At 39.6% G+C, this 14,811-nt stretch overlaps 1 protein-coding gene across 1 annotated transcript; it reads left to right on the top strand.

Annotated features, from left to right (window-relative positions):
- Positions 1-214: 214 nt before the first annotated feature.
- hif1aa (hypoxia inducible factor 1 subunit alpha a) lies at positions 215-14,151 on the top strand. The gene is made up of 15 exons (XM_078277113.1): positions 215-493; positions 8,243-8,433; positions 8,913-9,064; positions 9,317-9,401; positions 10,089-10,198; positions 11,009-11,211; positions 11,435-11,541; positions 11,679-11,826; positions 12,034-12,326; positions 12,437-12,639; positions 12,748-12,870; positions 12,993-13,240; positions 13,319-13,418; positions 13,512-13,602; positions 13,700-14,151. The coding sequence occupies exons 1-15, from the start codon at positions 462-464 to the stop codon at positions 13,861-13,863; spliced, it is 2,250 nt and encodes a 749-aa protein (XP_078133239.1). The 5' UTR covers positions 215-461; the 3' UTR covers positions 13,864-14,151.
- Positions 14,152-14,811: the final 660 nt, after the last annotated feature.

Below are 14,811 nucleotides of genomic sequence, written 5' to 3'. Positions count from 1 at the left end.
AGCTAAATGACATGTAATGTAATACAGAATAGAGCATACTTGATAGGATTATCATTGATAGCCCTCTAACCTGTATAACCTGGTAATGCATATTTTGGTGTCATAGACGTACAGTTGAATCAAATACTGTAACTTTAGTCGAATTTGTTTTGTTTGGTCTGTGGCTCTTTTTGTGCGCGTCCTCGATGGAAAAGCAGCATGTGACTGCGCGTCCCCGCGGAGGAGGTCTCTCTCCAGCGTGGCACAGTCTTTGAAGAAGAGTAGACGAACGGGCTGTATTTAGCGGAGGAAAGCTTTAATTCTTTGACGAAATATATACAGCGAGAGCTCGTATGAAAATCGCTTGAGGATTTACAGATTCATATCAGTGAATAACCGCGGTATTTTGGCTAATTTCTCGACGGGCCCGGATACAGCTTGATATCGGTAGAGAGACTCAACTCCGGTCCTTTCGTCCTGACATGGACACAGGAATTGTACCAGAAAAGAAAAGGTAACGTAAATGCTAGCTAATGTTATGCAGTAGGATATGTTATTGTTTACGAGCTGACGTAACAACTTTGAACTTCGATTGGGATTCAATTGCTACTCTTGTGTGACACTATGGGCTTTATTTCAAGGTTAACTGCCAGTTAAGCGTGTTTTTTCGACAAAATACGTTTGCTAGCGACGCTGTTATCGTTAGCAAGATGCTAACAAAGCTAGCTCGTAGCTATTGACGTTGAACAGTTTATTTACCACGCTTAACGGTATTTATTTGTTTTAAACGTGATTCATAGCTATATATGATATTAATAATGCCTATCTGGTTGTGTATTGTCTGTTTGTGTGTGCTGTGCCAACCTAGTGTTAAGCGATAAGCTGCCAGCGCTCATGTGAGCAGAGAGTGGTGTGTGGTTTCTGATGAAATATTTAGGGTTAGTGAAGTTGGTCTTGGTTTGAATTTCTCTTATTTTTCTGGACTGGTGACGGTCTATGGACACATTTAATTAGAGAGGTAATTATAGCTTATACATTTACGTGGAAAGTAGTCAACAGTGGCATTAGCGCCCTTTTGGAGGAGGGTCTGGCAAAGCGAGACTACTTCAGACAAGTCTACCCCAAAACACCAAGCATTCACAGGTTTGTTTACTTGAACAAAATCATTGAACTTGTTTTGGGAACTAGTGATAACTTACAACACAATTAACTTAACTTAAAAAAAATAGTTAAATAGTTGGCCTGTAGTTATCATTCTTCCGATTTCAAGTAATTTCCTTGGTGAGGATGCATTGTTGTCAAAGACTGCATCCAATTGCCCCATGGGCTTTACTCATTCTCTGCCAATTTAAAATTTGGCACGTTGTATATGCCTAATGCCTATGATAAAGGGTCAACTTCCTGTTTAGTTTCAATACGTATGTGTTCATTTTGATCTCAATCAAAGAGTTGTTTGCTGGTTTGATGCAGTTTTGGCTGGTGTCTGTGAGGTGCCTTGGTAATATTTCTGTCTCATCTCTTAATCACTAGGCTTGACGTCAATAGGAGGATTCACTGCCTGGCAATTTACAGGTTGCCACACTGTTCCAACTTGTGTGCAGACTAGTTTGAACTTGAAAAGGAAATGGTGTTACATGCGGGTACAAGCCATAGGTATGTAGGTTTGTTTGTGTGCTCATTTTTCTTGTTTATGTTTTGTGACTGAAGCCAAATATAAAGAAAACATGTGCTGAAGACTTTTGTCAGAATGCTAAATCTCTGCCTACTATGGGTGGTCATTGTAGCTGATCGAGTATCATGTTACTGTCAGTGGTGGAAGAAGTATTTAGATCCTTTACTTAAGTACAAGTATTAATAACACACTATAAAATACTCTTACAAGTAAAAGGCCTGCAGTAACAATGCTACTTAAGTAAAAGTATGTAAGTATCATCAGGATAATCTACTTAAAGTATTAAAAGTAAAAGTACTCGATGCAGAAAAATCCTCACATAACAACATATATATAGACAGACAGATGTAACAGAAACTGGAAATGATCAAAACAGTTCTGTCAATCATAAGTGTTTAATCGGCTAATAATTTTAGCTGTACTTGTAGGCCTATGTTTTGTTGGGTAGTTTAATTTATAATAAAACCTTGTATTTTATAAACTACATGTTTTGTGTTCAAAAATCTTAATTTGTAAAGTAACTAGTAACTAAAGATGTCAGATTAATGTAGTGGAGTAAAAGTACAATATTTCGCTCTGAAATGTAGTGGAGTAGAAGTAGAAAGTGGCATGAAAAGACAAGTAAAGTACAAGTATCTCAGATTTGTACTTAAGTACGTTACTTGAGTTAATGTACTTAGTTACGTTCCACAGAGAGAGAGAGAGAAAGAGAGAGAGAGAGAGAGAGACCACTGGTCAGAGACCAGTGAGGTAAAAGAAGGAAAACTAAAGTTAAAACTTTCTAATCTTTAATTGTGAGGACTGGTTGATTGTGCAGGAATTTGCTCTTTACTGGAGGGTACGTCTCTAAAGGACACCATATCAGAAAGCATTTGCAAGGGTTTCGTTATGTGTAAAAAATGTTGAATCCCACCTTATCTATGTAATGATACATTTTTTGTTTCTTTTTTTCATTAACATATATGCCACTGTCATAATGGCTTTGACATAATGTCTTATAAACGATGCAAGAAAAGATGAAATCAATACCTCCATATACATTGTCATATCATATTGCACATTTGGAATTTGTCGTTAAATACATTTGCCAGTGCTGATCAGTTGTACAATACTACTACTTACTTTACTACCACATAGTTAAGTGTCCAAAATGTGCCCAAATAACATATTTCAGTATTTCATCTTTCACCCTCATTGTCCTGATACCTAAATCTGAAGTCGTATTTTAATTCACTATCTGTCAACCAACAAGGATAACTATGAACTACATCATGATGCCAAATTGCTACAAATAACAGTTAAAGTCATGCTGAAGAAAAGCCATTTTTAAATTAGACTTATATAGTTTGGAAGCTGTAATCTAATTGGATGTACTTTGAAAGGCCAAAGGTCAACGGCATAGATGATAAAAGTTCCAAAACTTTTACTTTTGAGCAAACTGTGAAATGTGATAGTGTTGTACACCTGCATCCCAGGCACCTGTCTTTCCCTTGTCAAATTTAAGGGGAAAACAAGTTAAAATTATTTTTGGCTCTGGTATACCCATTCTCTGCTAAATTGCATTTAGCCTAAAAGAATCATGCATTTATAAATGTCTGCTATTTTAATGACTCCTTTGATATTATCATGCAACATATAAGTCAGTTTCTCCAAGGCAGTATTTTGAACACTCCAAAATACTCCTTTTCCATTGAGCACACGTCAAAGAAGAAGCTTTGTAAATGACGACACATGGAAAGTCAAAGGAAGTAAAATACTTGATCAGTTGGAGGCTGATTTGTTCAATCCGCGTTGGCCGAGTCAGACTAGCCCAACCCCAATGGAGAGGCTCTTTTTGTTAAGTGTACATTAAGTTCAATTTTATTTACAAAAGTTAAAAGACAAAACATAATGCAGATATGTGAAATGGGACACCGTGGTAAGCTATTTAAAGCTTGTGTGAAGGGGCCCAGACACTAACAAATAATACACATTATAAATACTATCATATTGTTTGGATAAAAAGGAACATTATACAATAACATTTACAACCTACAAGAAAAAAACTACCCTAACCCTACCTAAGTGGTCCCAAGACATTTATTCCACCAGTCTTAGCATTGGTAAATAGATAAGATGCAATAAACATTGGTTTGGAAATTAACATTTTAGATTTTAGTACTCAATATAAAAAATAATCTCACTGTACACTCACTAGCTTTTTTCTCTACTAGCGTTAATGGTTTTCTCGATTATTCTGTTTTTGTGATCATTGGGAGCCGAAATCATAATCACGATTCAATTTCAATTAATTGTGCAGCCCTAAGTGGAACTGGCTCAGGGGGGAACATTTCACCAAAGTTTTACAAAATGAAAACTAAGCAGAATGAAACAAAAACTTCAGGTTTTTTACCAAGGAAATTAAAAATTTAATATATATAAAAAAAATCTGTAAATGTATTAATATTGTCAGCACAAATGTCCATTCAGTTTCCAGTATGTGTCAGTCTAGTATTTATTTACTTATATAAATTATCGGTTATTTATTGAGTAGCTACATCACTGTCACTGCACCATCATGCTGAACTGTGGCTTTATTATTCCACTTCCAAAATATTGTGTAATATTGACTTCATCAGTCACTACAATATATTAAAGCATGTTGTAGAGCATCATACTAAGGAATTTAGGGGAGACCCTTTTTATGATGCCTCCAAAAATGTAACATCATGCCAAGGGTTCATTCGTCTGTAAAAGGGTTTATTTTCAGTGTTGCTTCTCTTACCATATTGGGTTGAGGTTTTAGTTGTTGTTTCCCCAAACTGGATTATATAATACATAAGCCAGTGTTTACTGTTGCACTTAACAGGACTGACAGCTAGTTGGAAAATTTCTCTAACAAAATAGGTCAGCTCATAGTAACAAAATACACAACCAACACTGGTAGCATTGGCAAAGCTGATATTTGTTATTGTACACTGGTTTGTCTTCCCATTAATCTCCAATCCACTTGTATACATCTGTTAATGACTCCAATACATTTTGTTTACACAATAGCACTAATTCTTTCAGAAAACAGAACAAGTCTAATTAAAACTATGACAACTGGAAATGTGATTGTGCATGCTGTGAGACATGTCAAGCAGAGGACTGCTGGGCATGCATGGCCATGTGCATTGTTAGTGTTACGTAACGGCGTTGGCCTCTCTGCTCGCCAACATCAAGAGACCTGTTTTCATTGCATGTTTCATGTAAAAGAATAAAAGCAAGTTTTATTTTCCCTTTTGTAAGTTTGAAAACATTACTTTTTCATAACTAAGTATTGCAGTATTGAATGGGACCCAAAAGTAGACCGTTGTGTCATGGACTGTATTCTTTCAAATTGGATACTGTGAAAAGAGGTTATGCTCTCAACACAATTTGCTGTATTGTACCCCTCAGTGGAGATGTATTGCAGTGAAATATTACAGCTGAACTTAATTTTAATGGGATTTGCATGAAGGCATGTAAGACAATGTTGGGCAGCCACTACAGAGGATAACAATTTGTATACAGGCTTGTACTAATCAATCATATAGCATCCAGTAGGACCACAGTTTATAACAATGTTTGGTGTTTATCTGTCATTAGATAATCGGAAGCTTAGCCAGAGGACTTTCCCAGTGTTCCTGGGTACAACAATGGCTTGTTAATCTTTTGTGATAATTTCACCCTGTAATGATACATTGACTTATTTACATGAGTGTTGGTTAAAAGTGATTGTTACCGTAGGAGCCAAAAGTCAGACTTGAAAATGAGGAAATGTGTTCAAACAATACAGAAGTGGTTGCATAACTGCAATCAGCTTTCATCATGTCCAGATATTCTGGCTAGGTCCTGTGGGGTTAACAGAAGATATTCTAAATATTTGTCAATGGTATTGGCAAATGTGCAAACATATGGTATGAATACTGAATGTATACACTTGTAGCTGTAATTGCAGTCTGGGTTAAAAAATGTTTGTATCACAGTACATAAACTTCTTCAAAAGGAGGCTGACTTGGTATACACACCACCAAGTCATCAAATGGGGATTAGATAAACAAGGAAAGATATCCAGTAGAATTGTGGTTGTACCATGAGACAACATGGGTTGGATTTTTTTGGTTTTATGTACAGTTTGAACACCCACCCCGTAGTGCACTGTTTGTGCTATGTGCAGCTATGTAGGAAGGCACCTAAGCAACACAGAATCCTCATGTCTTTACAGACTAACAGATGTTTTCCTCAGGCTTAGGTCAGTTGGGACTGTCCAAGAGACAAAAGCCACGCTCAGATGTTTTACCTCAGAGTTGTAAGACTCTGGGGTTACAAAAGTTATTTTGTAATCTGTAATGATGGAAAGTTTTGGTCTTATACCAAAAGTGTTCCCTACTCTATGAAAAATCTGTCTGCAACCCTGCCAGGTGATTTGATATGCAGTAGGCTGATTTCAGTCAGCTTGTCCATTTACTTGTTAGAGAGCCTTAAATAACAAAATGGCCTTGGTCAATGCTGTAAGTGCATAACGGATCAATTTCAATTAGGCGTACATTGTTAAGCCAAGGACTTTTGAACTGCCATCCATTTTGTTGTGATGCTGCTCCAGTGTATAAATGCATTTGAGGTTATGAGGTTGTGGTTGTGAGAGAGAGAATGCTATAAAGTCAGCAGCAGTCAGGTTGACTATTTAAATAAATAAATAAATAAATGTTAGTATCTAATATCTATAATATGTTAGTGCTCATGAGAGCTTTACACATGCCCACCAATACAAATTAAAACTCAAATCAGTGCTTAGCTTAAATGTTTTTTTCGATTGTGAGAAATCAATCAAACAAAGTGACTAATTTTAAAGGGGCTTGCAGTCAGTGTCCTTTTTTAAAGTTATCTTTGTCATTTTAAAATACTGCCAGCTATTAAGATCTTGTTTACTGTGTGGTGAGAGTCAGACCTTTGATAAATGCTTGATCTAATATGGGGCTAGTACGAGCAGTAAGCAATAAAAATAATAGAACATATTTGTTTGACCTGGTATTTGAAGGTGTCATTCACTCTGTTTGTGTGTGTTCTCTGTGTTAGTGCCAGTTATCCAGTTATGCACCGATCCGACTTTTTCAGTCCCGATACAGATGCCTGGGCTTTGTGTATCTGTCGATACCGATCCGATACCGTTGTTGAATTAATAATAAACTGTATACCTAAAGGCACCAGACTTTCCTAACTAAACATTACTTTCCTAACTAAGACAAAATAACATCGATGTAATGTATTGAATTCTTATTTATTTGTTATTTTAAAAAACAATTGTGCATACAAATCAACTTTAACATAGTTTCCCTTTCAAAACAAAATAGTTGTAAGATGGCCACAGGTAAGTTAGGTTGCAGAAAAGTGTGTGACTGAACGTAGCTCCGCTGCCAGCCTCCTTCGGTGTTTGAATAATGTTAGTAGGTTGGCGGACGTATTTCAGCGAGGCAAGATATCTTAAATCCAGTGTTTTAATCATTGCTCTGAACCCGTCTTTCTCCCATCTTTCTCAACGGTCTGTAGCGGGACTGTAGGTGGATTGTTATTGCGTTCATAATGTTGCTCCAGTGACATGTCTTTAACGTTAGCACAGCCGAGTAACGTTAGCGCAACCAAGTAATGTTAGAGCGACGGGCAACAACGGTGGCTAAATTATGTCCGATTTTTTAGAAACAAAAAACTTCGGAACAGCAGACGGCTCTCTTGAGCATACGTTGTTCTGGTGTATCTCCGGTCTTTCTTCATCCTCTAACTTTCTTCTCTGTTCTTGAATGTGCAGTAGCGACCGGAGCCTCTCCCAGCTTAACAGACAGTTATGCCACCTGGCTAGCTAGCAGCTATAATGTTACCCAACATGCCGTCCGGCGGTGTAAATTTGTAAATGTAAAATTATTAGTGTTAGAAATTGTTTAAGTCACAAATTGTTGTGTGCTATGGTATTTTATCCTGTTAAAGAGAGTTAGTTGTGGGTTATTAATTATTAGTTATAAAGTTACTACCATGAGTGAGAAGGGTATGCAGTTAACATGGCTTCTGGTATACTGCCCAGCATTATGCTGCTGACGAATGACATAGGATGTGCCGAAAAATTCCGATCCCCGATCCAGCTATTTTGTCAATATCGGGGCCGATGTCCGATCTTAATATTGGATCGGTGCACCCCTAGTTATCATTCGCTTCCCTGTAGATCCATTCAGCCAGACTCCTAAATGTCAGGATGATTAGTGTCGCACTGTAGCTTGGCTGTGCACCAAGAGACAGAGAGAATCCATGCCCAGCCTCCCATCCAATCACTTTGAGGGGGCGGACTCCATTTCTTTTGGTCAGCAGCCAATAAGACAGTTGCAGATAGCCATGTATGTAAATGAGTCTGACGACGGTCCAGACGGCAGCTTGGCTGTGAGCTTGCTTGTTGCAGACTCCAGCTGCTGCAGCCTCTCTAGTAACAGGCCAGTGACCGACCAGACTAGTACACACACTCAGTTGGGAAGGAGGAATGTCCGCTCTTGTAGTGTGCATAGTTTGTGACCAGGCTGTGGCTGACCCACCACCTTTCTCCCGCAGGGTGAGCTCGGAGCGGAGGAAGGAGAAGTCAAGGGATGCAGCACGAAGCCGGCGTGGGAAGGAATCGGAGGTGTTCTATGAGCTGGCACAGCAGCTACCCCTGCCCCACAGCGTCAGCTCCAGCCTGGACAAGGCCTCGATAATGAGGCTCATCATCAGCTATCTGCGCATGAGAAAACTGCTCAGCACTGGTCAGTATCTGTAGTAGTTGTACCTGTCAGTGGGCAGTTAAGCTTGGCCGTCAATCTGTATTTTTTTTTTTATTAAGTTCCGGTCTCAGTGATAATTACATTTTCATTATATTATCAGAGGCAGCTTGAGAATGGATTGTTTTGATAAAGTTCTAGATACTACATTTTCATTGTTTTGTTTTTTTTGCACTGTGATAAATAAAATTTTAGATGTAGAGGAAAACTGAAGAAAACAGAGATAGAATGCTAAACACTGAGTCACCTGCTTAAAGAAATCGACTCAGACATACACATATAGATCCCTTTGCAGATGTACATGTGGGTAGTGTGTTTTCTGTGTGTGTCGCAGTGTCCTGCCCTGCAAACATGTTCTTTTGACAGCAAAGACTTTTCATATCAATTTCCTCTTGTTTTTATTTTATTTTCCTACCTTCCTTTTTGTCTCTCATCTCTTCTCACTTCTATGTTATCTCCTCCAGCTGAGCCAAGGGCAGAGGAGGAAACGGAACTTGATACACAGCTAAACAGCTCCTACATAAAGGCTTTGGAGGGCTTTCTCGTGGTTCTGTCTGAAGACGGAGATATGATCTATCTCTCTGAGAATGTCAACAAGTGCCTCGGGCTAGCACAGGTTGGTCCTGCATCCAACATTACAAAAGGCCACGGAGGAAAGATCATAAGATTCATGGGAAACAGCAGAAAATAAAATATGGTTACTGTTAAGTTTTCACATATACTGCCCAATAAATAGACAAATACACATTAGGTCTTTTATTGAAAAAAGTCACCACAAAATGTCTACCAAGAACAACTAAGCTGCTGCATGTGCATGGTAAAAGGTAATGGTAAAACTTAAACTCTGTTGTCATTCTTTCTGCTGCAGTTTGACCTGACTGGACACAGTGTGTTTGACTTTATACATCCCTGTGACCAGGACGAGCTGAGGGAGATGCTGGTCTACAAAACAGGTGAGGGACAAATACAGTGAGCAGTGTCACATTATAAGACCTCAGCAATTGACAGAATCGGGCATACACAAGCACTGTCAGGTCTGCCAGTACTCCAATCAACACTGAATCCAATCCACTCTGTGCTGGCAAATTCAAACCTGGAGGCTGTCAGAACAAGTTATTTTCCCACTTCAGTCCTGAGGTCAAAGTGATTAGAGTTGGCGAGTGTTTGGACCTTTCACTCAACATTACTGGAACAGTATGCTACATCACTGGCACATTTCCCATTTTGGTTGCACAACACAATTTAGCATTGCTTTGTGGATTGAATTTCTTTTTTTTTTTGGTATAATTTCCAGTGAGTTCAATTAAGTATCTCTGTCGAACATTGAAGTGAAATAATTAGGCTAAAGCGTCCCAGTTATTCCCTTTTTGAAATGTGCTTCATAACATAATTTATCAATGCATGCCATGCATTTGAGCCCACATTTGCTTTTTCTGCTAGGCACTTTATAGTTTCCCAGTTACAAGGGGTAGTAACTCCACTTCCTTTATTTAACTTGCTATAGCTGACCACAGTGCTTTACAGCCTAATGTCTCCTCAGAATGCAAATGTGAACTGTTGGCAGTTGGCAAAAGTTTATAATAAGGCACTGAAAAAAATGAAATGAAATGCAACATCTCTTCCTGTTGGTGTGATTTCAGGCCCCAAAAAGGCCAAGGAATCAAACACAGAACGCAGCTTCTTCCTCCGAATGAAATGCACTCTCACGAGCAGGGGCCGCACTGTCAATGTGAAATCAGCTACATGGAAGGTAGGCCACAGTGGAATCAGTGAGGAAATGCTCTACCAGAAATGTATCAAACCGTACTAATATTAGTATATACTTAATATGTATACATACGTAATAAGTATTAATATAATTGTCACTGTAATTGTTGTCATTTTACCATGTGCAAGTACGCTTATCAACACTGAGGTTGTTAGTAATGTCAATCAAATTTCAGAAAACATTTTAATTGGAAATACATTATTCTTTTAATTATTTTATTAACATTTTAGGAGTTATGTAAATATCTGTCTTCGTGGTTGTAGGGCATGTCAAAACATGAGACTGTGTAATGACAGTTATTGTTTATCACTATGGCCCACTCTCAGCCTGTAAGATGGCAAGTAAGAAAGTAAGTACATGTAATCATTTTAGTATAAAAGTATTTTTAAAATGTGCTGATGTTGAAGTCCTATCTGAAGAACGGCGGCCTGTTGGCGAATAAATAGAAAACTATGGTGTTCAAATGCACAAACGTGAAAGATACAGCCTGCATTACAGCGGATGTCTACTTCAACAGTAATCCAATGACCTAATGTGCAAAGGAAATGGACCATCATGCTGGTCTTTATACAAATTGAACCATCAGTGTCTGTGATTGACATATATACATAATAGGAAATCTGCATTAGATGTAGCCATTATTTGAATAGGTTATGAACTTAAATGAGTAAGCATTAAACCTAGAACTCAAATAGTGATAATTATGTGTCTGCTGCATTAGGAAACGTTTTACTCTCCTTGGGGTCTGGAAGTTATAATAAAAATGTTATGATTCCTGTTGTTGCTCTCTAGGTGCTCCACTGCTCGGGTCATGTCCGTGTTTATGACCGCCCCACTGAGGAGACTCCCAACGGGCACAAGGAGCCATCTGTCCCCTACCTGGTTTTGATCTGTGACCCCATCCAGCACCCCTCCAACATTGAGGTCCCTCTGGACACCAAGACCTTTCTCAGCCGCCATACAATGGACATGAAGTTCACGTATTGTGACGAGAGGTGAGTTTGCCCATCTGAGTAAATATTAAAAAGCTTAACATGGATTGATTCAGCGACTTAAGCAAGCTGTGTAGTACTTTTCATTGGCTATTATTACCACAGCTCTCACTAGCATAGTCCTAAAGAGACACCTAGTGTTTATTGTAGATACTACAGAAGCCTAGTCCTCATGTCAATTAAACAATTCATCTATTTCTTTTTGTTGTTGTTGTTGCTTGACCAGGATCACTGAGCTCATGGGTTATGATCCAGAGGACCTGTTGAATCGTTCTGTGTATGAGTACTATCATGCTCTGGACTCAGACCATCTTACCAAGACTCACCACAACTGTAAGCATGAACAACAAGAGCACATTGATTTAAAACGTGTTCTTAAATTAACAACAAATTCTAGCTGTTGTTTTTTCAAACCTTTTAACCAAATGTCTAAATCTATCTTTTCTCTATTCCCTTTTCTTTGCTCTTAGTATTTGCAAAGGGCCAGGTCAGCACAGGCCAGTACCGGATGTTGGCCAAGAGAGGAGGCTTTGTCTGGGTGGAAACACAAGCCACTGTCATCTACAACAACAAGAACTCCCAGCCACAGTGTGTTGTCTGTGTCAACTTTGTGCTTAGGTACTATAAATGCTCTTCAAAGAGCATTTTCAGAAGAAATTGTAACGTATAAATCAGTTTGATGTGGTTTTCCTCAAGTGAAGTGAGATAGCTAAAGAGCTGGCTTGTACAAAAAAACAGATTACAGACAGTGTTTTGTGGTTATTTTCAGAGCCATTGCAAAATACTCTGTAAACTCAATCTTACGGCTGCATAACTCTGTTACAGTGGCATCCAGGAGGAGAAACAGATCTTGTCTCTGGAGCAGATCGAGGATGTGAAGCCAGTGAAGGAGGAAGAAAAGGCTGTGGTTGAGAGCAGCCAGCCCGACATGTCTCCAACCCTGCCAAAGGACGAGGAGAAGGGCCCAGAGCTGGATGTGATCAAACTGTTCACTCAGGTGGTAGAGGCCCAGCCTCTGGCTAGCCTGTATGACCAGTTGAAGGAAGAGCCAGAGGCCCTCACCTTGTTGGCCCCAGCTGCTGGAGACGCAATCATCTCCCTGGACTTTAGCTGCCCTGGTTCGTGGCCTCATATATACGCACTTGAACTTCTTCACAGCAGAAATCATAGTTTATATCCTGAGTGATTGAAGCCATTCAAACCCCCCCCCCTCTGTCTTCTGGTACAGATTCAGAGATCCAGGTGCTGAAGGAGGTCCCTGTCTACAATGATGTAATGCTTCCCTCCACTAGTGACAAGCTGGCTCTGCCTCTTTACCCTCTGCCACCTAGCGAGCCTCTTCATGTTACCACCACCAGCTCTGAGGATGCCAAAGCTAAGAGCTATGCTCCAGCCACATCCACCACATCGACCAGCCACAGCTCCACAGAGGTCAGACGGTGTGAATTATTGTGATTTTGCTGTTTAGACAATGCACTTCTTTCTTTACTTACTAATTGTACTGAGAAGGGAATGACCTTTGACTTCTCTTCTCTTTAGGCTGACAGTCCACTGGACTTTTGTTTCCCCATGGACTCAGAGATGAGCTCAGATTTCAAACTAGACTTGGTCGAGAAGCTGTTTGCCATTGATACAGAGCCCAAGACCCCCTTCAACACACAGGTAATAATACCAGGAGATGCTGTAGATTTCACTGCATTTAAATCAAGTTAATTATCTAGTACAGTAAAAGGTTGATTAATTCTGAAAGGTCTGATTCATTTGATCTTTTTTCTCCCCTTAAGGCAATGAAAGATTTAGATCTGGAGATGTTGGCTCCCTACATCCCCATGGATGATGACTTCCAGCTGCGCAGTTTAAGCCCAGAAGAGCCTCTATCTGGTGGACCAGTCAAATCCCTTGAGAGTTCTCCAGTCCATGTCACACAGGACATCCACAGCTATCCCAGCTCCCCATTCAGCGCACCAGGCAGTTGCACAGCTTCCCCAGCACCGCTTAACGCCCCTAATCCTGCCAGCGTTGTTGCTAAGAGGTAAAGTCACCCATGTCCTCCATATTTATTGATTTATAGTGCTTTTTGGGTTAGCTGACCACTATTGCTGTGCTGCAGGACCCCACAGCTGGACAAAGAAGTCTCGCTCAGGACCCTGGCAGCTCAGAACGCACAGCGCAAAAGAAAACTGGGTGACCTAATAGAGATCATTGAACAGGTAAATCCTCAACATCCAAACATGATTTATATAGATCCTACTTTATATTTACAGATGGCGAGTTTGAGTATCTCTATTTGATGATTTTCCCAGGGAACTTTGCCGCAGGAAAAAGTGGAGCAGGGCAAAAAGCTGAAGGCCTCCGAGTCAGGAACAACCAGGACCATACTTCTGCTGCCTTCAGGTGATTAAACTAGACATGTGGTAAATACTTTTGACTGTTGCTTGATACTAAACACCAGCAGAATTACAACTCTTAAATATCTTGTTTTTTTTCTTAGATATGGCGAGTCGTCTTCTGGGCAGCACATCAGAGGGCACCGGTTCCCTTTTCACTTTTCCGCAGCTCACGCGCTACGACTGTGAGGTCAACGCCCCCTTGCAGGGTCGTCAGTTCCTGCTGCAGGGAGAGGAGTTGCTGCGCGCTCTGGACCATGTCAATTGAGTCGATGCTTAGCCTGCTCGCCGCTGGACTAGACTGGACACTACAATTTCTCCCTGAATATTGTCACTCTCTCTCCAAGACCCCTAACCTCACCCCACTGCTCCTTATTTATGTATCTGTATGAGTCTGACTATAGTCTGGCTGCTGTTTGTGCACCTCGTGATATTTGCAGCATTCCACCACGACAAACACCATAGCAGCCAAGGTGCAAGGGATTCAGGCATCATGAGATGTCCAGTTGTCGTTTTTTTGTTTTGTTTTTTCTCTCTTGCGGGGAGTCTCTCTCAACACACAACGCCTTGACGGATGACCCTTTTCCAGCAGGTCACCACAGACCCTGGCGCTTTTGCCAGCAGTGTATTGTAAGCTTGAGTCGCACAATTTATATTTTCTTAAAAAGAAAAATATTACCAGCAATATATATTAAGCCTTTTTAAAGTCGTTTAAATAGGATTTAAACTATTTTATTTTTCCTCCCATACTTGTATGTTGTAGTACTTGTACCTAACAAAATGTCTTTAGTCCAGGAGTATGGACATATTCTTTAAACCTTAGATGGTTTGAATGTTATCTCCATTTAATAGCTATTAGTCTTTGAGGTAAATGCATTTTGTGTAGCAGTCCAGTACATGTCACTTTATACTTTACTGTGTGTGTTACTGTACATAGACATTTTAATTTACTCAGTATGGCTTCACAGCTTTGACTATTACTGTCAAATGAAATTGAGTAACTGCCTAACTTTTTGTTTGCTTCTCATCATCAATGATTGGCATTTTTGTCTAACATGAAGTGAATTCATGTTTTTGGTTTTTACTGTGTGGCATACTCAACAGTAAGTTAAAATAAGTGGCATATTCATATTTTACTTGTGTGATCATTGTCATGGTAGCAGCATGAGTTGTCTAACATGTTTGCCATTTAATGGTAGTCCGTTTAATACCATTG

Source organism: Sander vitreus, chromosome 20, assembly GCF_031162955.1.
Source record: "Sander vitreus isolate 19-12246 chromosome 20, sanVit1, whole genome shotgun sequence".
NCBI classification, from domain to species: Eukaryota; Metazoa; Chordata; class Actinopteri; order Perciformes; family Percidae; genus Sander; species Sander vitreus.
The sequence above is the reverse complement of the archived record's forward strand: the minus strand, read 5'-3'. Positions and strand labels throughout refer to the sequence as shown.